At 41.8% G+C, this 26,904-nt stretch overlaps 1 protein-coding gene across 4 annotated transcripts in view; it reads right to left on the bottom strand.

Annotated features, from left to right (window-relative positions):
- The window catches only part of ttll7 (tubulin tyrosine ligase-like family, member 7), a 70,372-nt gene that overhangs the window by 31,006 nt on the left and 12,462 nt on the right, over positions 1–26,904 (bottom strand). For all 4 annotated transcript variants that reach the window (XM_058638769.1, XM_058638766.1, XM_058638770.1 and 1 more), the window contains exons 5-13: positions 25,900–25,967; positions 25,484–25,642; positions 21,630–21,846; positions 20,262–20,426; positions 17,903–18,061; positions 8,243–8,337; positions 6,238–6,385; positions 4,404–4,477; positions 1,241–1,376 (exon numbers count right to left, since the gene is read on the bottom strand). In XM_058638769.1, coding sequence (XP_058494752.1) covers positions 1,241–1,376; positions 4,404–4,477; positions 6,238–6,385; positions 8,243–8,337; positions 17,903–18,061; positions 20,262–20,426; positions 21,630–21,846; positions 25,484–25,642; positions 25,900–25,967 — 1,221 coding nt within the window. The remainder of the gene's footprint in view (positions 1–1,240; positions 1,377–4,403; positions 4,478–6,237; positions 6,386–8,242; positions 8,338–17,902; positions 18,062–20,261; positions 20,427–21,629; positions 21,847–25,483; positions 25,643–25,899; positions 25,968–26,904) is intronic.

The raw sequence follows: 26,904 nt of genomic DNA, 5'->3' as shown, positions 1-26,904 counted from the left end.
TACTTTTTAAAGGACAATGTGCTTGTATTGGAGTTTGTTGAGACGGCCTTGTTTCTACAAAAGCTGCAGCAGCTGCATACGGCATCTCCTTATACTGTTATGATATAAATTTGCACCCTCAATATTAATGTAAACATCATACACATACTGTATTTAGTATTCATTAGTATGTTTTTCTTTTATTCATCCTGCTTCCTTTTAACGCATCGACTTCTTTCTTCCATGTGTTTAAATAATCAAATAAAATCCCTCCATGTCTTAACCTTTCAGTGATTTGTGGTCTACGACTAGACATGAAAACATAAAATTATCGTCTACTCTTCCCACACTGCAAAAATAAGTAACAAACCTATTATCTCGAACAGCAACCTTTGTTGTTATCATCTCAAGTCGTGTGCCACTGTAGGAGAATAAACTTCTGCTCTTTGCAAAGTCTCGTCATATCTGCAGTCAAGGGATTTTGACAGTCCTTTTGACAGCACAGTGATTACTTTATGGCAATATGAGTTTAAGGACTTAATTCCCACACTTCATTGTATGTGTTTGAATAACGTCCTGTGAATAAATTATGAACTGTACAAAAATGCACATTTAAGTGTGTGGGCAGAAGTAGTAATTAATTTTGAAAGCTATTGAAAGCTGACTTTGGCACAATACCATTGGATTTTGACATGTACACAGCACAAGTGTGTGTGTGGAGTAGAGCTGAAACAATTACTCGATTGATCGATTATTAAACGATCACTAAATGAATCGTCAACTATTTTGATAATCGGTTTGAGCCATTATTCACGATTGTTTCAGCTTCTTAAATGTGAATATTTTCGGGTTTCTTTGCTCCGTATAACAAAGAAATCATTAAAAGACGGAATCATTTTGGTTTGGGGACAAAGCAGGACATTCGAGAACATCATCATTTCCAGGTTTGAAAAACCCTGATCAACATTTTTTAACGTTTTCTGACATTTTATGGAGCAAACGATTACTCCATTCATTGTGAAAATAATAAGTAAATGACAGCGACAAAGGAGGGAAAGAATCACATTCTGTCCCATGTTTGAACAAATACAAGGACTGTGGCTAACTTCACACATTACGTGCACATGTCATATCCATCCCTCTTTGGCATCTGCTTGTCCATAAGTATATGAATATTGTGTGTGTATGTTTGTGTGCGTCTCTGCTTGGTTCTATGGTGTGTGTGTGTGTGTGTGTGACAGTCTGCCACTGACGTACGTGCCTTCATTTGTTTCAGAGGATTATTCATTTCCTTTTGAAGTGAGGCAGCTCGCCCAGCAAGGAAGGTCTGAAAGGCGGCCGAGAGGAGGCTTTCATACTTCTCCAACAGCAGCTTGTCGTCTGGAGGGTAAATACGTCTGTAGGCCGCAGAGACACAAAGAGAAAAGCAGAGAGAATGAGGGAGGACTTGGGAAACGGAGGGAAAGAAAAGACAAAGAATTAGAGTAATCAATGCAGGGAGATCGGAGATGAGAAGTGACAGAGCAGAAATGATGAAATTGAAATAATGGAGAATTGAAGTGACAGAGTGGAAAGCAAGAAAGTCTGGTGTTCAGCAAGAGGGATAGAAGATGATAGGAGGAGTGGTGACAGAATTGGGAGGCGGGGAGCCGTCACTGATAAGAGACAAAGAAAGTAGACTGTTAAGAAAAGGGGGAGAGAAGGACGAAGAGAAAATGATCAAGAACCAAGCAGAGCATGGAAGCAAAGATGGAGAGACGAGAAGAGAAGAGTTGGGCACACCGAGAGTTCAAGGCACACGAGTGAAAGTAATGCATAGACAAAAAAAAACACTAAGCAGAAAGGGAAAACATACAGATGGAGAGAATTATAAGCTTTTCAGTTTGAACGTGTGAAGTGATGCAGATACCACTGGGAATAGCACCTCACAATTGTTGCCCCCATTAACCAGAAAAGTAGCAGAAAACGTGGCTGTGATGCCACATCATCATCAGTGCCAAGAATAATTCGCAGAGAAGTGCTTTTTTCGGAGCATTATGATATCACAACGACGTTCAGATGGAAAATGACACCACTTTATCATTTAGTTCAATAAGATATTTGTGAGGTCACAATGGCTTCAACCTTTGATTAAAAACAAACTCTAAAACAAGTTCATAATTAGCTCTAAATGAACATTTTCCCTCCAGATGTTCCCGAGACGTCTCGTTTACCAAAATGGAACCGACAGACAGACAGAGAAGCAGATAACAGCATGCCTCCAGCCACGGCTGCTGCCGCCACATAAAAAGGTAAGAGGATCAAGGTAGAGAAGAATGAGAAAGGATGGAGCAAAGAAAAAAAAAAAGGCAGACTGAGAGAGCTATTAATGGAGACCTAACCCTGTACAACCGTAATGCATTAATGCACATCTGCTTTCCACACATAACATCCTCTCTGAGACGTGCACTTACTTTTCCATTTAGTCGTCGTCTTTGCTAATGTGCCTCATGTTCACACGTTCCGCATAGTTTTGTCCCTTCAAGACTAAACTAACGGTGCTCAGTGTTTATTTTAGGACTGAGGGGATTAGGGCAATATATACACCTCTGCCTGGTCATCGTCAATATTACACTTTGAGTCTTGAATCTGCCACAGATTTCTTCCTGTTTAAAGTTAGTTGTTTTTTCCCCACTGTCGCCAAGTGATGGCTCATTATGTTCTTGTTGAGGTCTTGACCTTAATGTGTAGTAAGTAGTAGAGCTGAAACAATTAATCGATGAATCAATTATTAATTGATTACTAAATTAATCGACAACCATTTTGATAATCGATTTATCGGTTTGAAGCTTTTTTCATGATTAAAACAAGATTTCTGATTGTTTAAGCTTCTTAAATGTGAATATTTTCTTCATTTATTTGCTCTGGACAACAAAGAAATCATTAAAAGTTAATCATTTTGGTTTGTGGACAAAACAAGACATTTGAGAACATCATCATTTCCAGGTTTGATGAACACCGATCAACATTTCTTAAGGTTTTTCAGATATTTTAACGATTCATCGAGAAAATAATCGACGGATTAATCGATTATGAAAATAATCGTTAATTGCAGCTCTAGTAAGTAGTATGTAGTACTAGCGCCTTAAGATATTATGAAATGAATTGAATTGAATTGAATTGAACTGAAACGTTCACACTGTTTAGATGTTGACCGGATTCTTAGTGCAATTCAAATCAAGCAACAATCGACTGTTGAGAGACAAGAGATTTACTTCATTTCCTTCTTTTTGTAACTGCAATACTTTTTTTTTTTTTTTTTAAACCATCTTAAAGTTCTGTGGACTTTCCTTTAGATTTATTCCATGAAAATGTAAAAGGTCACACTGCAGGTGCAGGATAAATTAAATCTGAACAGTAAGGTATGAAAATAGACGGAGCTCGTCAATTCTCAGTGAGCAGCTTCAATCGGGAAAATCATTAGGTCAACACTTCAATATAATGGTGTTAACTGCTCCCACTCTTTTAGCATATGGGAACTTTAATTGAGCGTGATCCTTGCCCTACAGTATTCTTTTTTCTAAGACGCATTTTTCAACCGATCTACAGACAAATTACAACAAATTAAAGGATGTTAAACAGAATCAGTGGCATCCGACCAGCTGAGTCCTGTCTGTACCTGATGCAAGTTTCCTCCTCTCGTGAAAAGTTCATTCGTTTCATGAGAAGCAGTGTGTTAATCAGACTCCAGTGCTACGCTGGGACACCATTTAAATGCAAAGGGCTCGTTATGAGAGGTGCTCCAGACAGACCTCAGCAGCTCTGATTGGCTGTCTGGCAGCCTGTCGGAAAAGAGGACGGAGGTGACAGCACTTCATGCAGTCTGGGATCAGTACTCTGACCGGCCTTTCAGTCAAGTGATGAGTCAAGAAGTCATTTAGACTTGTGGAGGCTTCAAGAAGGTCTATGTATGTGTGTGTGTGTGTGTGTGTGTGTGTTCGTCAGTACGTGCATGAGAAAAAGTTACATGTCTGTGTGCTCTGTATAAAGAGGAAGAGGCTGGAAGATACATTGAGGAAGCTACAAGGAGCAAACAAATCAGTTGATGCAGCAGAGTCATTAAGTTTCGAGGAAGATCTGCTCCGTCTGTGAGGTGACGATTAAATGCTAATTTGAGCTTCTCAAATCCTGAAATGCTGAACGGTGCATAACTATTTGAACCTTGAGATAACGCACTACCTCGGATTTCCTGCCCTGCCGTCTCTGTTTTACATATTTCACGCTCATAATTATTCTGCTCACAATATGTGGCGCTCCCCTTTGTTATTTTTGTCTGCAAAAACATCACTTATTCCCCCGAAAACCCCAGCACTAGGCAGGTTGACCCCGTAAACGTGAGAGAAGCTGAGAAGGAGCCTCCTCCCCTCGGCTCTTTGCCACCTTACCTGTAGTTCCCCAGATGCTGTTTTTCATGCTCTTCCCTGGAAATCTGCTTGCGGACCTGTGCCAGCCGCTCTTTCTAGAAATAAGAGAATAGAAAAAAAAGGCAAACCATCCAGTTAAAAGACCCTGCCACTCCTGCCTCATTCACATGAATAAAGTCTTAAAAGAAAGAAAGTAAAACGGGGAGAAAGATGAGGAAAATGCAGCACCAGCTTTTAATGACTGAATCTAGATTTCCTTTTTCCAAAAGTATAACGATGGAGCTCAGGCAGCCATTTGGCATAAGGCAGAGTGGAGGGGATAACTCCACTACTGACTGGCACTGCAGTATCATTGAGAATTGAGTGATATGTGACCTCAATAGACCTGAACCTTGTCTCACACTTCAGTCATAACAGCCCTCAACGATGAGGTGTTACCCTTTTTAAAATGGTGCCTCGGCACCATCTTTCCACGTTCCCACTGATTACTGCTGTGGCTAATCAAAAGGCTAATCAAAGAGGGAGGCGACATAAAGCACTCGCTGCTGCCACTTTTCCCCCCATAAAACTGAGAAATTGTCTCAAAGTCCTTTATTTCAACGAGAAAAGAATTAAATGGTATGCTTGTCTCAGAAAACTCTGACTCTTCCGACGTAGGAGTGAGAAGTACTAGTTCCAACTTTAGCTTAGCGTCCGGTTACTTCTAGTTCACAGAGAAATGAATGTGAATTACCCTCAACTGTATTTATCGCGTGCTTTTATCGACTACCAAATGTGTACCAGAATTTAAATATTAAAATGGAATTTAGACTTCTTTTGACAAATAAGTCAGTTTGATTTTACAACGCGAGTCGTTTAATACAAGTTGTGAGACAGAGAGCAAGAAGTTCATCACTGACTCAAAGTGTTTTTGAGTTGTGCTCAAAATCAAATTGTCAGTTCCTGAAGTATTTAGCGATCAATAAGAGGGGCAGGGGTCAGGAAAAAAATATATTTAAAATATTAAAGCGTATATACGGTTTTTCTTTCTGGCTGCTCGCTCTCTCTCTCTCTCTCTCTCTCTCTCCTCCTGGTTGCCACAGCGGATGATCCGCACATTTGATTTGCAAGAGATTTGTATGCCAGATCTCTTTCCTGACACAATCCTCCCATTTACACCGGCTAGGGACCGTCACAAGGAGAACATTAGGTGTGACCCCTGTGGCTGGGGTCAATTTAGAGTGTCCAAACAACAATGAGCAATGAGGATTGTGTATATTGCTCAGGGAGTAGCCCAGCCCTTGGGAACAACTTGTACAAAAGGTGTAATAGTAGAATAAAAGAAGAATTCATCTTAGGTTGTTTTTTTTTTACTAACATGTTAATGCCACTTATTCATATTAATATACATATACATGTTATTAGTTGTGATAAAGAGGGCTGGAGCGAAACCTATAAGAATGCATGGTACAAAGAAACCAGGCCAAAGCAAAAATGGAGTATTTTATGTTGGAGTTGTGTGACAAATGTGAACAAGTAGGGGAAAACTGTTAAAGAAATGTGGAATGCAGTGTTCCAGGAGTGAACCTGATATCATCTTTATGGATGCAGAAGAATTCTTGATCATATAAATCAGAGCAAGTTATCGTGTTATCACAGTTAGATTATTGCTCTGTGGTTTGGTCCAACACAACAGAGAGTCATTTGTCCATGTAAGCTCAGAGTAAAGCAGCATGCATTGCTCTTTACTGCCCCTATCAAATAGTGTGATGAATAATTGTTTGGCTTGGTCAAAACGTAGACTGCATTATTCTCTACTGTACCTTATTAAATAATATTATTATTATTGTTATTGTTACTGAAATGCCTTCAATACCAGCTCTTCTCTCCTTCTCTCCAGCGTGTGACGTTGCTTTTCCCAGTCTGAGGAAGTAGCGGAAAGTTTCTTCACGGAGCCGTGTCCATAGAGTCGTCTCTGCGCCTCTGCCTTTTGCTGGGCCAGGTTGCGTTTCTTATCACTTGCCCTGGTTCATCATAAAATAAGCAGAGTCAACACAATGCATTATAAAAAGACATCTATTAAAAAGTAGACCACTCAAGAGAATAACTCTTGCATCAATATTTTTTTTAATCTCTCTAGACCTCTGACAACCTTTGTGGTTTTCCTGGCGTTAGACATTTTTCTGCATGAAGCACTTTTAGTTGGACATCGTGTAACAGTAAATACTGGTGAGCAAAGAACTCAACGCCAGTAAACTTTGATGAACTTTGAGAGGCTGCAGGTCTCAACCCCTAATTAATAGAATAACCTGAATGTTCCCTTATTGTGGCGGGTAAAAGAAAGAACAAAGAAAAGCCCTCACAAAACATTCAACGACACAAAGACCCAAACAAACACCAGGATGAAGAGGACCAGACAGCTAATTCTGCACAAGTGGGCCATTGGAGTCTGGTGAAAGGGGCAATTCATTTTAGTCAATCGCTGGCCCTTTAAATTGGATATTGAGTGCTGTTGGGGGTCTGAGGTTTATCAATGTCCATGCCCGGCCTAGTCTGAATTGATCCCACGTTGATACAGTTGGTGTTGCAAACGGCTTCTGAGAGCGGCCCCTGCCTCTACATACCACCTGCCCCTCCTCTTTTGGGAAGCAAAAGCCATTACTATATAAGGGAAAAGTGAGTGAGGTAGAACAAAGCCCTCATTCACTCCAGCATGAACATAAGCAGTTTGTCCAGTGGAAAAAGCTCCACGCCGCCTTTCAAGGCCTCCCAACGATTTATTTGTCATGAAATAATCAAATCTCCCCTTTTAATCTGTGGGAACACGGCAAACATCAGCCATGAAACAAATCATTTTGATAAGAGATTTATTATTTCGCAGACTGGTGCCGCGCAGGAGGATGGAGCGGGTTTTTATGTGTGCTGGCTGCACCATGCACCACATTTGACCAAACTAGATGTATGGGGCTACATGTAATTGATCCATTGTGTGTTTGTGGGGGGCGTGTGTATGTGTGTTACTTGGAGAGACTATATTTAGAACAGTGAGAGGACAAGCACAGAAAGAAAACGAGAAAAAAGGGAGCAGAGATCCAGAGGTCTGGTGTACGATGATCAATCAGTGGACAGACTCACTGTAGCCAGGGGACAGAAAAGCATGCCAGCAAGAACACACCCGTTCACCACGCAGACACACACACACCACGCGTACGGCGAATACATTATACAGCAAGAAAGACGGTATGCGTAACCTAAACAGGCAAACAAAAACACCCACAAAGCAAAGGAAAAGACCAACACAGGAAGTGCATATAAATATACCCAGCAGGGGAAACAACGTAGACTGTAAACAACAGATAAACTATGGTAGCAGAGGTACGAAAATAACAATAATAATAATAATAATGATGATAATAATAATAAAGTGAAAAGAAATTCAGACACACATGCACACACACAAAGCACATCTCACTGAAGGGTGCAAGAGGCACACAATAGACATAGCTTTATATGGTGGCCATTATCTACCACTGAATCCACTACAGCAGCAGACACATTTACAAGGACAGCAATTTTTTTGTTGAAATCTGTTAGTTTCAAACTAATGTAACAACTGTGTCATCAGTCTGTAATCAAAACAAGATAACAAAAATAAAAAAACATGAATAAATTGTGCTGTTTATCAAAATAAATCAATTAGTTTTCAGTGGAAAAAAAAGAAAAAAGAACAAAAGCTGGAAAAAAAATCTAAAAATATTCCGAGCGCCGAAAAATTAAGTTTGACATCAGCATTCTCTGCTTCAAACTTCGTTAGTCTCTCCATTCAATTGGTATCTGCATGCATGTGCGCGAGTGTGTTTGACCTCTGCGGAGAACACTACCTTATGTTGAGGAGTCTGAGAGCATCGAGCAGCACCCCTTTCTTCACATCGTAATCAATCTTCTGATCGGTCCCAAAGCTTGGCGCTCGATTGATCTGCCAGGGAGGAGAAAGAGATTCAAAGAATATTCTTGTGTTTTTTTTTTACTTTATTTATTTATTTTTTCTTCCTCCAAAATCCAGCAGACAGAAATGACGTGCAAGTGCAGGGGTGAATTGAGGGCATACGAGGAGCTGAGTGATCTGTTTGCAGTAAAAGGAGAAAAGACAAAAGAAAGACAGAAATTTTCCATTGAAGGACACTTTATCCCTTGCCTGGCCCTAAATACTTACATTGTTGTGTGTGTGTGTGTGTGTGTGTGTGTGTGTGAGTGTTTGAATGTACGCATTAAAGCAGATTGTGTAGGTTAAGCTGTCACAAAGTGAATGACCCATCTCTTTTCAGCAACCCACAGCAAGCGGTCCGTGACTCTGTAACCTGTGTGTATCACACCCAGACAATGCAGCTCCCATCTGCACCACTGTCACCAGCGATAACCACCACTCATCTCACAGTTGTCATATAGAATCAAGACGCGCGCCGACTCCAAGTCAAATGAGTGAGAACAGAATGAGCAGCCTGTGATTTGAGGGACAAAAGCCGGTATCGCTCAAGGAAGAACTCAAGACCAGCCCGCGTTTTTGAACGGAACCATTTCCAGCACCCGTGCAAGTTATTCAGATATCAGATATTACACCTGACACAACAGATCAATTCTTTCCCTTTGCTCTTTGTTATGTTCCCCTTGCCTCTCCACCAAGGTGAGAAAGAGATAATGTGCGACAACAAAGGGACTAGCAAAAGGAGAGCAGTGCAGTGGGAGGGTGAATGAACTGGCAACTGTGATTGGAATGGTATCTGCCCATGGGGTTAATTTGAAATGGCTATGCAACAGATGCCCGCCGTAAGGCTGGCTCGGTTAGATAAACCTTGATTGTTAAGATAAGTTCGGTCTCCTACTAATGTTGTTCATGCGCTCCAACTGCCCATCTTTCTTTTTTTTCTTCAGAGGACCAATAGCTTCTTTTGATATCATTTCATTCGTAGTAGCTGTGACAGAGGATTCATCCATAATGGTGTATTTTATTGTGTACGTGTAAAAAATTCAACAAGAAGGGAAGCCTGACATGAAAGGAACGCATGAATCACAAGACTGAACCTCACTTCAATTGACAGAAGAACATTTGTTGATATTGTCAAAACTACCGTACTCTAAAGAGAATTGAATGGAAATAGGTTTAAAGGTTTGTGATGTCAGTATAAATGTGGGATCAACTATTTTTTTGTAAAATTATTTGTCGTAATAGCCCCCGTAACCCTCATGTGGAGGATAAAGCAGTAGAGAATGAATGAATTAATGAATATTTGTCATATTAATATTGAAAACTATTGTTTTTTTCTTATATAATCCAATAGAACGACATCTGTTCACAGTTTCCTTTCATTCTGTCCAAAATAATAAGTTGATTTTAACGTTACGTTTTCCTTCATTTCAAATATTTCTACACTATGTGGTTCATGAACCTTGAGAAAATCCACGTGCCAAAACATGTAAATCCCAGCTAAATGAATTATTCTGAAAGTGTAGCTAGAGTTTCCCCTTCTCAGTAGTCATAATCTGTAGTCAGAGTGAGTATTTGGGTCAAAAACATTCATTTGTCTTCCTCAAATCTTCCTCTAGAAAAAAAAAGCAGTTGGATACAGTTGAGCACGTCAAAGTAGCTTGACAGCCAATCACAAATTCCGATTCAAGTGACAAAACAACACTGAGCCAATCAGGTTTGAGAGTGCGTGGCAGATCCATTCTAACCGCCAATGAGGAACACGGATAAAGACTGCTGAAATGCTGAAAGAGGCCAATGACAGGACTGTTTGTGTACAACACTGGGGGGGACCTCCTTTACCAAAATGTGCTAAGTTATCTCTGCGGTTATGGGCATAGCTCTTGGTATCTACGTTCCTCTTTCTCTGCTGTTCTTCAACTGACATGACCAACACAAAGGTGCTTTCTGCAGTGTGGCAGGTTTGTGCTTAACGATCATATTTACATCCACAAGGTTCATTTAGGTCATGAGCCAGCAATAAAACAAACTTCTGTGCAGCGAACCAGCAAAGGTACCGCCAATGTCAACAGCTAGTCCAGAATCACCATTCAGCAACACAAATAGTAATATATGGACTTGTATATAGAAGCTTGTACAAGGAAGCGCATGTGTATCCCCAAGTGAGGTCAGACATCGGTGAATAACAATACACAACACACAGAAAATGTATCCTAATCTTGGAGCTTCTTAGCTGATTATTTACTGATTATTTCTTCTCTGGCCTCATTGGGTCATATTTTGGACCACTTCACACAATAGATCCACAAATACTGTGAGTGAGCCACAAACTCCACACCAACATTAAATGGGTTTGTATGGATGTGCCTTTGTAAGGATGTGTGCGTTTTTCCACACAGTAACCATTTATCAGAAGGACAGGGTAGGTGATGAATGTCTTCCAGCGCCAGGAGGAAAAAAGGAACAGAGGCCCTCTCCAACTCTTTCACTCAATAGAATAAAGTCTACAATACATCCCTCTGTGTGCTGAGACAGAGCTCCACTTTCGACCTACAGTGCCTTACCTAGGAAGAAAAAACTACAAAAGAAATAGAGGCAAGTGGTCTGTTTTCATTTAGAGCACTGGCTTTAGAGTTGCCGTATAGCCTATAGGTAACAGCGAGACAGACAGTGATCCTGGTGATGGTTGTCTCGTTACTTGTCTTCATTTTCTTGGTTTGATTTGTGGTGTCAAGTTGTCACAGGGAAGACTGGCATCACAGCACTCACTGTCTCTCTTTGCTCTCCCGCAATATTTCGTCTCTCCCTTTTAACTCTCTATCACACCCCTTTTGGTTAGTTCCTCTTCCCACCCACCCCCACTTGCTAGACCTCATTCTCTGGTCGTTACCTTTCTTATTTGTTCCTCTTTTTGCATTTATGTGTTCTCCCTTTCCTCTCTGGCATAGGAAGTTGGACCAGTATGGTCCTAATGAACCCCTGCAGGCTCCCGAAACCCCCACTCTGATTTCCTTAAGTGACTCTGGCAGGGTCTTAAAGGATCCCTTAGTTGCGCCAAGACGCATTCAATAAAAGCATCAGATGAAAAGATTAAAAACTCCTTCATGCTTTGCTTTAGTTCAGCATCTCATTAATGTAGCTCACATCTCAGTCGGTCAAACGGCAGAGTAAACATGTAGGAAAAGAATGCATCCTTCTGTTATTTTTCACAGGATGGGTTTGTCCTCATCTGATCGCCCAGTTAACCGTGCAAACTTCAGAGGCTGCAAGCTGTAAACCATTCACATACACTACACAGGACACGTAACCATTTCATTCCCTGCATCTGGACATGTGTGACTGAGATACATGAGTAACTTGCCATTGTTTACAAAGGCAGTTGCAAAATACAGCTCGTGGTGGGGGAACCATCCAGTTGGTTTGAATTGTCTGTGAACCACAAGTCTGTCTACTGATCTTTCCTGCAGCTCCTACAGAGGGCCAGAAGTTCAACAAGCAAATGTGACATGCCTACCATTGGATAATGATCAGTATTTTTAATATTATTTGTCATCCAGTTTTGACTTTATTTATTCTATTTTGTCTGTTAGAGGGAGATTCTCTTCATTGTCACGTCATAAAGCTCAGGAAAAAAAAAAAAAAAACCCATACAATGATTAGTTGACTTGCTCATTGTTGAAAGTGTAGTTGGCATCAAACAGCTTGCGTCTGTGGCCTCTGCTGTGTCACACCGACCCTAATAACATAGCAACAGCAACGGATCAAGAACAATCAGCTGGTTTCTTTCCGCAACAAATTGCTTCCACCCATCGACATCTATTCTGTGTCTGGAATACACGTCAAACAAGTGCAGGGGCTGCTTGTGATTAATCGGTTCAGAAAAACGACCCCCTCTTATTATTTCTGGCAGAGTGTAAACAACCACTGCTTTGACAAGCCTCCCATTCTGCCCCGCACACTCGAGGGTATCGGCACAGTTCAACCGCTGTCAGAATGGAGTGTTTGTTGCTGCACAATGGCGGTATGAGAAAGGGAGATGGAGAGTGAGGGAGAGCAAGGGGAGAACATGAGTAGCAGAGTGACAGAAAGACAGACAGCTGGCCACCCTGTTAAGTCACTGTCTTGTTTCAGCCGTCGTATCAATCACTGTTTTGTTCTTTTTGTGGCATTTTTAGTGGTCCAGTTGGACACAGGGAAACTCTAGCTGAGACTGCTGAGCTACTGCGAAAGGTCCTGGGAGTAAGCAGGCCGACGCTTTAGTCAGCCACCAGTCAGCCTGACGAAATGTTGTGTTTTTGTTTGTTCGTTTGTTGGTTTGAAGACACACAAGGTGCACATATGAGGACACACTATTGTCGTGGGTTTTTTTTGTTCACAAAACGCAACTAAAAGGTCCAAAACTGCCAGTTATACATATTTAAACAATATATATCTTCAGTCTCAGTCACATGTCACTCACAAACGAGCAATACTCTTCCCTCTTCATCACATCCGTGTGTGCACACACACACACACACACACACACACACACACACAGAGTCACAGGGGCTGCCATGCATGCCCAATGATAAATGACTAAATGTTGGGGTGTGTTTTCAACTGCCCCACATATGAGGCCTGTGTGCTCCTAATTTGATACTTATTCCATGAAATAGTCATGTTGGGGGAAAATGGATGTGGATAGAGATAGACAGTCCCATACATCATTCTAATTATTCTTTAATAAACCTCTCATGAGCCAAAAGTGGCTCATAGGTAACTACTGCCACCTAGGGTTGACAAGGAGAAGGACGCCCCCTCAGAGCTGAGGACATCGTCCACAGACATTTAAATAAGACAGAATCCCACTAAGTACAAAAGATTAATCAAAGGCAAAAGGGGAATGGAAGGTGTAAAAAGGGGCAAGAGAGACTCTGAAAGATAATTGAGTTTATTAAACTGTATGTTTTCACCTCCAACATTTTTCATTGTAGAAAAATGTAATCATGAGGTGATGGAAATAATTTGGAATACACAGGTAGCAAGTGAGTTTGTCCTTAATCACCTCACATTCACCATAATGTTTCACTCGGTTGTTGTAGGTAGGGGTTAGAAAACACTCCTCAAATATACTGAGGAAATATCTGAAAGGCAATATAACCTTTAAATCTCACTCTCTCTCACTCATAGGGCGCTAAGGGAGCGCAGCTACGCTTTAAGTTTGGCTTTCAGGACATACAATTTTGATCTCAGTCTGCACAGATGAAATAGAAATTTAAATTAAAAGCTGACATAACAGAGAGGCAATTATTTATTGCACAGAGGAAATTACCAGTACTTTATGAATTTGTTTGTGTGCGTTGGGGATGTGGGAGAGTGAAAGAAATATGGTTTTGTTTCTGCGTGTATGTGTGTATCATGGCATCTGTTTACCCTTGCCAGTGCAGATTGTTACATACACACACACCACACACACTTGCACTCAGGAGAAAAGGAAGTCTGGCTTATGTTGGCTCTGAGGGATGGACAGCCAAACTAAACTCATCTTGAAACAATTGGGGACAGAGCAATGAAAGAGAGGAAAGTTGCCGAAAGGGGTGGGGGGGGGGGGGATTGATCACTGCCCTTGGGGGAGCCGTCCATCTGCAGGCTGTTTGTCTGTTGATGCCCATTCACGCACACACGCAAACACTGAGACACAAACAAACCTATGCCACGCTTGACCTAACAATGCCTGCTTCATTAGCTGCCAGTCACTCTACACAAACCGTCCCAACAGAGGTTTCTTCCTTCTCTCCTTTGCTTACTGAATAGTTGTTTGTGTATTGTATGTGCGATTCCTCCCTGTATCTCTGACGTGAAAAACAAAACACCGGCTGTTGTTTGATAGAAAGCAGATCAGAATGGCCCTCCCTCCACACGCCTGCACGCACACGCACACACACAAAGTACATACAACAGAGCCGACTATTTCCACAGAGACAAAATTCACAAGTAGAACACAGAAGCAGCATCGGCCTTGTGCAGTAACCCCCGTAGTGCATGTGTGTGTTAATTGTGCATGCAAAGACACACAGGCAGCGGCATACGACACACACACACACACACACACACAGTGACACAGCATAAATCAAATCAAGACTGAAACACACACTCGCTCATACTCATTTACAGTCGTGCACACTCACACACTGTGTGACAGTGGCCCTAACAAGCAGCCTTTGAGCTGCTCAGAGCCCGGCACTAGAGAGAGAGAGAGAGCTTTGCGGGGCCTAGGCAGGTTTTTAATTATCAATGTTCTCTACAAACACTCGTTTCTTCTTGGTTTGAGTTGACCAGTTGATTTTTTCTTTTTTTTCCTGCTGCAAGTAGAGAAACAGTTGTCTGAGGACACCCATGATGAGAACAACAGATTGTTATTTTGTAAAGTTCCACTTTTATTCCTGTATTTATTTATTTGTTTATTGGGAATATATATTCCCCTTGTCCTCGCCCATCACATTCCAAATGTAGAGTGATGCATTTTCCATTCTCCTCACCTTATTTGACATGATTTGTCATGCTGGCTTCCACTGCAGGGGCCCCGGATAAACTTTAGAGAGGAGCAGGGGGTGCGTGAGTGATAATGCTGTCCCATGCTACATTTCACCGCTGAGTAAACACCCTCCTTATAATTCACTCTGAATTTTGAGATGCCTGCTGTTATCGTTGACCCACACACACCCCAATTTTAAGGCAACACCACATGTTAGCAGAATGTATGCGTGAAGGCTACATATGTCATGAGCTGCTTCCTGGACTGAACTGAATATATGTCAATTTCTGCATCAAGGAAATTTCCCTTTGCATTTGTATTCTGCATTTATTATTGTTTTTGCTTCCAAAAGACAAAAGCACTCAAGGAAGCCCTCAAAGCAGAAGCCTTGGCACCGTCTAAGAAAGTCTTGTGTGTGAATGTGTTCTTGTATATATGTGTGCGCGCACGGCTCAATGAAACGCCTTTCCCTATAAGAGACACAGATGCTGTCTGGGCTGGTTCAATGAAAGTGGCATCTCCGGTTACGCCATTTGAGCAAGTGTGTGTGTGTGTGTGTGTGTGTGTGTGCGCGCCCTTACTGTATGCTGATCTGATGTTTTGAATGTCAATAGGGGGTAAGACTTGTGTTGAAAACCCAACTGAATTAAGATAAGGATCCCACAAAAGCCCTCTCTCCCTCTCTACCTCCTCATCTCCCCTTTCTATACTCTGCTCTGAGCACAATGCTCCAGTTTAATGTCTGGCCTTGGCTTGAGAAGCGTCGGTCTTGCCGTCTCTGTTTTCAATCTTGCAACAAGCTATTTAGCAGGTGCTGGCTTGTCTGCGGGTTGTTCCTCTTGAGTATCTTATCAGCACACACGTATTTGCAACGATTTCTCCTTGTGCTCAAATGCTTACGAAGAGTCGGTGTATTGTCAACTCTGCAAGATTGAAACAAACATGTCCTCTAAGAAGTTTTGAGTTGCACTTTTTCGAAAATGATGTTGTTGTTTTTTTAAAAAAGTACCTAATTTCAGGAGGTGTAGTGTGGGATGTGAGGGGGCAGTTGTGTTCCTGTTCCCTTCCCAGTCTGCTGCATATACTCAGACAAAAATACAAATACAAAAGGCATGAGTAATATCATCTGACAGTTTCTTATATATGATACCATCCAGCTTTCAAGTATCCAACTGGCTTTGAGTTTACACAGGTTGAACCTTCATTTCCTGGCTGTGAGTTTGCATGACCAACAACCAACTTTGACGTTTTAAAGAGGGAAAGAGGAAGATATTGTCGGAATAGCCGTCTGGGAAAGCCCAAACCAGGCACTGGACACGTAATTCACAGTGGCACCAATAAGGAAACCTGAGAGGTGTCCACAAACTCAAAACAAATCTGCCGGACATTCACTGCATTTCAATTCCTGACCATTTTTTTTTTTTACCATTTTGGAAATCAATAAAAACAAAATGGTGAAATGGAGTGAAATCCAGTGAGTTTACCTCAATTTGTAGAAAAATGATCTACTGAAATATTTAATTTGGACCTGAGGGCTTGCCCCGGGTTACCTTTTGTGGCAACACGGCACTGGGCTGCACTGCATGTTTGCATGCAAGCTGAATAGGAATGAACTTTGCCAGGCAAAAAAAAAGTGATAAAGTCATTTTCAGGCTTGGCAGCAAGGATTTAAGAAGGGTCTCTGTGCTTGTAACTATCCCCTGACTAATCAGTTGAATTTTGGAAATAGATGATCGCTGCTGTAAATGTTGCGTGAAAGAGAAGCAGGGCTGTGTGCATGTGTGTGCGGGGGAGATGTTAATTGATGAGAGTTATAGAGAGCTGCTTGTAGCACAGGGGGGATCATTACTACTGAAGTGGAACAACTGCATTCACGGCTGTTTGCCATGTCTCATACACACACACACACGTTAAGTGCACACATATACAGTGCAAAAGCACTCAAAAGAAACACCACTTTCGTTCTCTCTTGTACATCCTTTTGTCATCGAGTAGAACTGTTCAACCACACAGAAAGAGTCAGAGAGGGTAATTATATCACCCTAATTCCATGATGATTCTTCGGAAAACAACAACCAACTATCAATCATCCCTCTTTTTTTTCTTCCCCTCTCTCTCTCTCTCTCTCTCTCTCTCTCTATCCGTTTCCCTCCAAATCAGAGGCTTTTGGAAATTGCGAGATTTATTTTGGGATGGCATGATGGGGGGAAAACAAACAATTATCCCAGAGGCATTCCCCATCCCTGAGTCAATTTGTGGGAAGGGAGGGAGAGGGGGGGTACAGCCACTTTGGGTTAAAGGATTTAGGTCACACTTTAACTGACTGGCTGACATCAGAATGGTGAGTCACAAATCCAGGAGTGGACTTTAAGCTCCATTTCCCGGTTGACTGACACTGAGCGAATGAGGGGCAGGTGTTGTGCTACCCAACCTGCCATTTCCTACATGACCTACATTTTAGTGCTGTGCAAGAGTGTGTGTGTCTCTGTATGAGAGGGAGTTGTAGGTGTCTTGTCATATATAGCTACTATTTTGTGTGTATGAATTTCAAGTATGTGTGGGTGGGCTGGTGTGAATTCACGCATGCATGTAACATTAAAGCATGTCTCTCCTCGTTGTTCAAAGGTGCACCACTGTGTGTGAGTAAAATCAGCGTGTTATGCTTTCTGTCAGTGTGGAGCAACCTCTCCCTCTCTCCTGCTGATGTCACATTGCTTCAGTTTAGCAGCTGCTGTCACTTCACTAACGCCACACACAGGTGAGGTTTCACAGACTGCAGCTCTCCTCTCCCTGACTGAAAACCTATACATAAAAACCATAAATGAAAAGATTATATGTCAAACAGGACTCCTACTGCAATTATTTCTCAATGTGCATTAAAATTTGAAAACATTTTAAAAAAAAAATAAAAAAAAAAATAAATAAATACAATAAAAAAAAAAACTGATATGGAATGAATCAATAAAGGTGTGCCTTTTTAAAAAAAGAAATTTCAATAGAAGATTTAGATTTTTAAACACACATATGCAGTCTTTGACCCCATACCTCCAGTAGCCATGGTTTGAGTTTGCGGTCCAGGATGATGTCAAAGCCCAGGACCTCAAAGCAGACACTGTCGCTCCCTGGTGGCTGGCCAGGGCGGCACATGCGGTAGGCGTGCAGCACGTGGGGTTCAGCCACTATTAATGTTTTAACCACCAGCTCCTGGCAGGACAAACAAACACAAACAGAGTGAGGATCACCAAGCTGAACTGGACAATATATAAAATGACAAATATTGTCACTTTTTAGCCGGTAACACAAAAGCTGATGATGATTTAATGTCTTCTTAAACTAGAAACATTAAGATGAAGATTAATCTGAATGATACAGTCATGACCTATAGACATGCTCCACAGTGGTAGGTCTACAATCAGTGAGTCATCTTGAATGTAATTCTCCAGTGTGTTAAGATAAGCTGCCAGTTTTGAAGCAGAGAGAAACAATGGTTACTGGCAAAGAGATTTTTGAATTTCACCCACACACACACACACACACACATGCTCTCGCCAGTGTTGGTGGTGATCCATCTGTGTAACTCCCAACCTGTGTGCATGTACTATGTTTGCTGGCTGCTACCTGCCTGCCTACTCCCACAGTATATGTGGGGTAAACATGTTGTCTCCTGACACACACACACACATGCACATTCTCGCTGTTTCTCTCTCACACACACACACACACACACACATACACTGCAAAGCTTCCCCTCACCAGTCTGGCCTCATACAGTGATGCTGGCATGCGGTTTGCCATGTCCAGTCTGACTGCTGGGTGTCAGAGGGGGGCAAGGTGGTCTGGCCCAAGCCTGATAAGCTGCACCCCCTCTCCCTTTTCTATCTGTCTGTTGCTCACAGACCTCCATCCATCTATCCATCCACCCTTCTGACCCACAGGCTGCCCTGCACAAACACCTGCTCCCACTGCCGCTGTTTATGCCTCAAGTCCCAGCACTGACTGTTTGGTGTGTGTGTGTGTGTGTGTGTGTGTGTGTGTGTGTGTCCCACATCACTTTCCTACTCGTGAGCCCCAAGCACTGGCTACTGCCAGGGACTGTGATTGTATTAACGTTTGTGCCTGTTTTGTTAACACCTTATATGTCTATTGTAGGAAGAACTTGGATTATTTTTTATATATTTTTCATCAACCAAAAATCACTGACCTTACGTGTCTTCATATTTTTATCCGTGTTAGCAAATATTGCATCCATAACTAGGTCATTTGTAGTCAGACACTGCTCTCATACGCATAAAAAGCTGTGGCTTTGCTGGTCAGGCCTTAGTAACTTTGCTCCAAAGAGCACATCAGTAGGTACCCAATATGAAAGAGATGCCACTGTTTCACAAAGAATAAAAAGTATCTGCATGATATTCTTCACTCACACAGACACAAGGTTTTGGCAAAGAAACCCATAGACATTCTGAAATTTAGGGCAGCCCACTGCAGAAATAAAATGTAAAAACCTACAAGGGTAGATGAAGAGAAAAAGGCAAAAGGAGAATGAGCAAAGAGCATTAATATTGATTTCAAAAGCAGAGTACGTGACTGTGAGTGGACAGCACTCACACCAAAGTGGTGTGAGTTCTGAAGAAAGGCGTAGAGAGAAAAAGTGTTAAGAACCCAAGTGTTAAGCCAGAGGTTGACCCTCTGGGATTCCACAGTCATGTGGAGAATAGAAAGAGGAAGTGGAGAAACAGCACTTTGACAAATAAGAAATTAAATAAGACGGATAAAAGTAGAATATCGAAGATGAAATGTTGCCACAACAAGAACTTTGCCAATCAGGCAGGGCAAGTAGAAGCTGGTGAAGAGAATGAGTGAAAGATCATCTTGAGGAAGATTTGATTTTGAGGTAAAAGTAAAACAGCGAAGACTGAGGGACCATAGAGCCAAAACTACTTTGGACAGAAGGGACAAGGAGTGTAGGGCAGGAAGAACAGCAAATAGCAAAGGTCATGTACAGCAGAGAAGAAAAACAGAACCAGGGCTGCTGAATGAAAATGAACAAAGTGAAGGTGTTTGGATGAGGTAAGTGGTGTCAGATAGGGTGAGTGTGCCCTCCAGGAAAGATGTTTCCAACAAGCTCTTTTAAACAAAGCTCTGAAGCTTCACTGAGTTACTGCCATAACAAATCATATCACCCATTTCCTGGTACACTTGTGTACTGTGTGCAACCTGTGTTGGCTAGTAAGAACAGCATGTGTATATATGAGTGTGCACTCGCAGATTACACTAACAGATGTATGCATGTGTTTGTTTGCATTTGTGGTGCGGTCGTGATATCACACCGCACATATTTGCTTTTTATCAAAGTGCACATCCGCCACAGTACATGTGTGTCTGTTTGGGTGGACTTCCCACGTACAGAGACGTCACCCCAGAATTTGGCCACGTCATAGTCATTGGTGCGGAGGAACTCCGTGAACCAACTGATGGACCTCTTGCTGCCTTTGTCGACCGTCTCATCTCGCTCGAAGTTTTCATTGTGTTTGTTGACCGAGTAGTTGGTCAGATGCATGTAGAGCTGGCTCTGTGGAGACACAAGGGAGTTAGTGGCTGAACACTTTAGACAACAAACTGTGTCATTGAAAATAAAATGCGTCATTGAGTGGTTTACTCAAACTATGCATTGTATTACCATGGCGTATCCCCCCCTCTTTAAACACTGCCACACGGTTGAAGATAATACTTCCTTGCCCTTAGCCAACAAGGTAATAACACTGTGACTGCAGGCCACTAGGGCCCCTGATGGCTGTCTGGGAGCCTCTCACTGTGGGATTGAACATCCATCTCCATGACATGATTCACTCCATCATGTGTCACAGACCGAGTAAGACAAAACACAGTAGGATACACATACATGCAGGAGGAGTCCAGCGTGTATGTGTTCATGTGTGTGGCTGTGTGTGCATCCCTTCAGCAGGTGCAGAACCTCAAAGCAAATAAGAGTGGCCTGATAATACCAGAGACATCTGCATGTGGACATTTGCACTCAGCTGCGTGTGCATGCAGTATCCCTGCATATTGTGTGTGTGTGCACTTGTATAGGACCTTTTCTGGCATAAACACTGGCCTTGTCAGTACCAGTAGACCTCAGTGGGACCAAAACTGCGTCCTAATGAGACAGAACCTAGTTTCTGAGGAACTGGTTAGGTTTTGGCCTTAGATTTGAATTGTGGTAAGGTTAAAATTAAGGTTAGGCATTAACTGGTACTTCTATCTTTGTGAGGACTGTTTGATAGTTGGTTAGAATAGAATTACATTGTCTTTAAAAAAATGAAAGAAATGTGTGCGTAATGCATGCTTTTGTTTTGAGGAGGAGATTGCACTGTGTTTCCCAGCCTCTATCCTTCTGTGAGTTTGTTTGCCTAATATGATTATGTTGAGTTGCGTGGCTCCAGTTCATGGCAGTGTATGGAAAATACATTTCTCTGTGTATCTGTTTCACAAATCTGTCTGTAGTCAGTTGCTGACTCCCATGATTGGCCACACACAAGGTACTGAGTGAAGTGGCATATTGTGGGTGGGTGCAAGCATCACTGTTGTGTACAGATGGTACACAGATAAAGATGAATGTATTGTTCATAGCTACGAGGCAAATGCCTACGGCTGAGTGTGTGCAGCTTCTGTGCCACGTCCATTTTATAACCTTTAAAATGGCTGCATACTGTAAATAACGTACTTTTTTTTCGTCATTATTATAAAAAGCATACAGGCACTGTGTGTGACCCACCAGGTTGGCCTCACTGGGTGCATGGTACTTCTCAGTGCCCATACGAACCAAGCCGTCATTGTAGAGGAAAATGCGAAGTGGGTCGCAGGAAGTGACAAGGATGTAGATGCGTAGGTCGAACTTGTAGCCCTCCATCAGGAAGGGCTTGTCCAGATACTCCTGAACGATAAAGTGTTCCTGGGCTGGCAACTTCTCACAGTTTCGGATAAGTGAGATCCTGGATAGACAGAAACTTTATTAATCCTCGGGGGGAAATTGGGGTGTCGTCAGCAGCATAATAAAATATGGCATAGTAAAGACAAAAAAGATAATTACAAAATGATAGATGGCAGCATAGCAGAGACCATGAACATGACTGATGACATTGGCACTGCTTTGTGTATGTGCTAAAGCAAAAGAAAATATGAGCTAAACAGAATACTGTTTTTATTGGTTTCAACACATGATTATTTTTTGTATTATTACTTCACAGTCGTTTGCCAATGTTCTGCAAAGACATGATGTATTTACTGGGGTGCCACATCTGCCTGCTCTGCTGACACATTTGGTCTTCAACTCAAAGATAATCTCTGCCCTGGTGCTGTATTAAAATAACACATTAATAGTTTACAGGAGTAATTAATGTGATCAGAGGTGGAAGAATGTGTATGGAATGATTTTTTTTATTTACATTAAAGACATTTTCCACTGGTATATAATCTTCACTCAAAACATATCTAAAAAAATGAGTGTGCGGAGAATAGTTTGAGCAGGACAGGCTGTTTTGGCTCTGTGGAGACACGAAACATTTAAAAAAAATATATATTTTTGTCATCGCCTTTGAATTTAAACAGCTGAGAAATGACTGTACAAAATCTGAAGGTTGGTTTGTCTGGGCAATTCTCCGCAAACATCTGGAGAATAATGGGATTTTTTTTTAACACAAAACAAGCATTTGGACTGAATGGCATAGTGCAGGGTCTTTCAATAGGAGCAGGCATTGCTCCGTTTCAAGCTCCACTTTAATTCATTTGCTTTGGTCTCATGTCACTCGCACTCAGACTTTAAAGTATGCTAACTGGACTCATGAATGAATTGTGTTTTTTTGTGTGTGGGGGGGGGGGTCATATTTTCAAAACTTTGTGTATGTCTATCAGCATGTGTGTGTGTGGGTGCGGGGAGGATGGTTGGTCATTTTTAAACAATCTGCCGGTATGTATAAGCAGCAAACCTGACCTAAATCACTCCCAGTTAGGGCTAAATTGGCTACATGCACATGGACACAACACACACAAACACAATATTTGGCTGAGATATGAAGGCTTGACTGTTCAAAAAGAATATTTTGAGGTACGGAGAATATTGTGGCACCAAGTGCTCTGGTGCCACAGGGTTCTGTCCCTGTGGTTTCTGTAATCACAGCCAGAACAAGACATACAGCAGCTGGGAAAAAAGAAGTCTGTGTTGGTGTAATTTAATTAAAGAGTTCTCAGATAACTCAGTTAACATTGTTGATGAGCTCCTTAGGAGAATTTCTTCATCAAATACCAGGGAGGAAAATTGGATGTCTAGACTGGGATCAGGTATTGCCTTTCAAGTTATGATGAAATAGTTTTTGCTCTGGAGTCCTCCTTATTTCAGAGGCTTAATAAAACTTTGCACGTTTACAAGCTCTGCCTTGCTGGAACGTTGTGGTTACTTTGGCTTTATCAATCACCACTTGCTCCCACCAACTCAAAGACTGCTTGGATTATAGACGTGGCTTCATTGGCCTGCTTATCACCACTCGAGAACAAAAAAGAAAAGGAAGCCTGACCAATGATGTGAGGGGCCCTTCTAAGTGGCAGACAGCAGGCTGAATGATGAGGACAGGGTTAACAGTGTTAAGTTAGTTGAGGAGGAGTAGCTGAGAAGAAGACGACATGATTGATGAGCTGGGGTGTCAGATAATCACGGCCCACTCTCCCCTGCCTATTTAATTTGGCACCGGAGGGGATCTCGCCTTTTTAAGCCCCACACATGCTTTTATTTTGTTTCCCTTATAACAAGCCACGCTTCAGACACAAACAATAACTTCATTTAGTTGGCCGAAGGAAAAATAAATTACAGAGGGTAGATATAACTTAATTTCCTGCCGCATCACACCATGCAAAAGGAAAAAAAAAAAGGAAAAGAGAGAGAAAAATCTAATCTTGTGAGCCCCCCGCCACTGAGTGCTTGTGCTAAACTCATCATCTTTCATATTCTTAATGTATTGCAATAATTCAGCCTTTTATTCTTTAATAAATAAGGGCTTAGTGCAGCATGGAGTTATAAGTAATGCTCACATTATACCAGAAAGGACAAATTCAAAGAGAATGAGAGGGAAAGGTGAAGCACAATGAGCTATTTCAACTTCAATATCCCCACCTATTGGTGCCAGTGATAAATGCATTCCACAGTATTACTTCACAATATGCACAGCAGGGATCACATTTTCAAAGCAAGAGAAGTCAAATGAATACTTAATTCATGTTTTGCAAACTGAGCAGTTTCAACACATTTATAAGTGCCCAAGAGACCCTGTAGAGCCTGTGAATTTAGTTTACATTATACCCCCTGACATAAAATAAAAACCAACTTCACTTAAATTGTTGAAGTTTATTTCAGTCTTCGTCTATGTGGCCACAACTGCCGCAAATTGTGCATTAAATTGTAGCTAATTTCTGTTTTGAGTGCCAGATGAATCATAAAAACATTAGAATCACTTACAGGGCTTGTAAAAAAAACAATTTAGGATAATTGTGTTGTTGACTGCTTCTTAAATAGACTTTTCCATCTATTTCCGAGCCACATATTCTAGTCAGAAAAGTGCATCTTTCCCCGTGCAGATTCCTACATTCTGTCAATTCCCATTGAGAAGGAGTTGTAAAAGCTGATGTCCTGAAGCTCTGCCCTGAGGTCTCCTCCTAGTCAGTGTCACTAAAACACCTCTAAAAGCCAGGGGGCTTTGCTACTCAATGACCTAAACAGCTCTTCTCAAAGCCAAAGGAGCATTAAAATCAATACCAACCCTATGCTTGTTCAGGTTTGTGATGTACAGTTGTGTTGACATTGTGCCAGTAGGGAGTCTGTTCAATTACATGAGGAATTTAGTTTCATTCACCCCATTCGCAGACATTAAAGTGATGTAGTACAGCTCTAAATACACTGTCAAATACAACTCTGTTCACTGTAGCATCAAGAATAACTCGAGTCAGCACTTTTCGGACGTGGCAACAAATCAATATGACTTAAGCTTTACTAAAAGTACTCTGACTGCTGGGATGTTGAACCTCATAAACGTGAGAGTAAAGAGTCACTATGCACACAGTTTAAAAAAAAAAAAAAAAAAAAAACAGGCCTTGGCAATGATTCTCTAAATGCAAGAGGAAGCATGACATCACAGCCTGAGACAGGCTTCTAAATAAGAAATATGCATTCAGGTCCACAGCCTGCTCATCTTTTGAATAAGGAATGCCACTGAGGGACAGAGTAACCTGCAACCACCATCTTGGTCCTTGTCCTAGTCAGACTGGTTGTGGCTGATGCTGCCTTATAAAGGAATACAATAGTCACATGCAGTGTGTGTTTGTGCAGCTACAACCTCTGATTTATGGAGAGTGGGGCCATCACAGACAATTAGGGGGCCAACAATGAGATTCACCACACCCTCTCCGCTCAAATACTCAGCTACTCAGCGATAAGGCTGCTTCCATGGACACTTGCATCAGGGTCACTCGTTTGCTGTGCTTGTCGTTTATTTGCTTCAGTGCTAATTTCTGTCTTCTCTCAAGGCCCCTTCACACTAACGGTCCGACAGTCATATAGTGGTCGTCTGCTCGCCTCTGACCTACCCGTGACCCATGGCTCCATTGGCAGGTTTGACGATAAAGGTCTTCTGCTTGCGTTTCCTGCGTAGCTCTTTGACGTAGTTCTGGAACTGAGTGTACTCGGCAGGGAAGATCCAGGTTTTGGGTATGAAGCTGTACTCTTGAGGCTGGCACTTGATCATTCTAAACAGACAAAGACAGGGCAGTGTTCTTTTCACAATGGTAGTGTTATTTGTTTTGTTTTATGATAGTAGATGTAAATTCTCTGCTTTTACACCAGTGAATGTTTGTTTTTACTTGCACTGGTGGAATGCTGCAAGTTGTAAGGTCTCGAAGTGCAAGCTGTCGAAACACTGATCTTTGAAAAGCTCTTGTTTTGCATATTTTAAGCCAAGCCAAAGTGCTCATATTTCCTGTGTTAAGATAGACAGAAAACTTACTTGGACATGTTTCTTGCTAGACAGTCTTTCCGGCAGATTTCGCCCATGCCAGGGAAATGGTTAATTCTCTAAAGAGGAACAAGCAGACATAATAATGTAGTTAGGGCCATTACGCCACTCAATTCCACCCCCGCCCGTTCATAAAAATGAGCACATTAAAGGCAGCAACCTGAAGTGAGCTTACAATGTCCTGACATTTATGCCCAATTACGGACTCAAAACAAAAAGGTGACGCTGAGACCTTTCATCGCCCTTATTTAGTTTATCGTGTTTTTTTAATACTTTAAAGGTTGGGGAGGAAAGAGGAGAGAGAGAGAAAAAAAGATCAATCTCGACTCCGAGGGGCCGAGGTAATTGGTTCTGCATCGCAAACTCCTGCAGTGACAGTTGAATGAATTGCTTTGAATGCGGTGAAGGGGGGGGGGGGGGGGGGGTGTATAGGAGAAACTGTGGATTTTCTGTATTCTTTGACTAAATGAGCCTGAACAGGGGCGTTAATTAGGCTCATATGAACTAAAACTTGACAGCAAACTCTCACGGTACATCACTAAAAGGAAAAAAAAATGAACAGAGGGAGAGGAGAGGAGAGGAGAGGAAAAAACAAGAACGCAGAGTGTAAAAGGAATCCGTGATTATTATCCAAACGAGACAGATGTAATTAGGGATTCGGAAGAATTGCACAATTATGCCAATGCCGCGAGACGACATAGCTTGTGATGGGAAATCAAAACCAATTGTTGAGGGACCTCTACTTTTCATCTGAGACATTATCTCGTGAAACTCCACTGCGGCGCAGGGAAACAAGTGAAAGCAATTGACAGCAAATCACCAGTTCTGTGCGAAACATCACGGCGCACATTTCGACGTGTTAATCTGTTCCTGTATTTGTAATATTCAATCTGCTTCGATGAACTCTCACTGCCCCTATCCTAACAAGCTAGACTCTTTCGGACTAGTCCGTGATTTAGTCGATCATTAGTGCCCAGTCTAATCAAATAAGCGCAC

The sequence above is a fragment of the Solea solea genome, chromosome 9 (assembly GCF_958295425.1).
Source record: "Solea solea chromosome 9, fSolSol10.1, whole genome shotgun sequence".
NCBI classification, from domain to species: domain Eukaryota; kingdom Metazoa; phylum Chordata; class Actinopteri; order Pleuronectiformes; family Soleidae; genus Solea; species Solea solea.
This window is presented reverse-complemented; position numbering and strand designations above follow the sequence as displayed.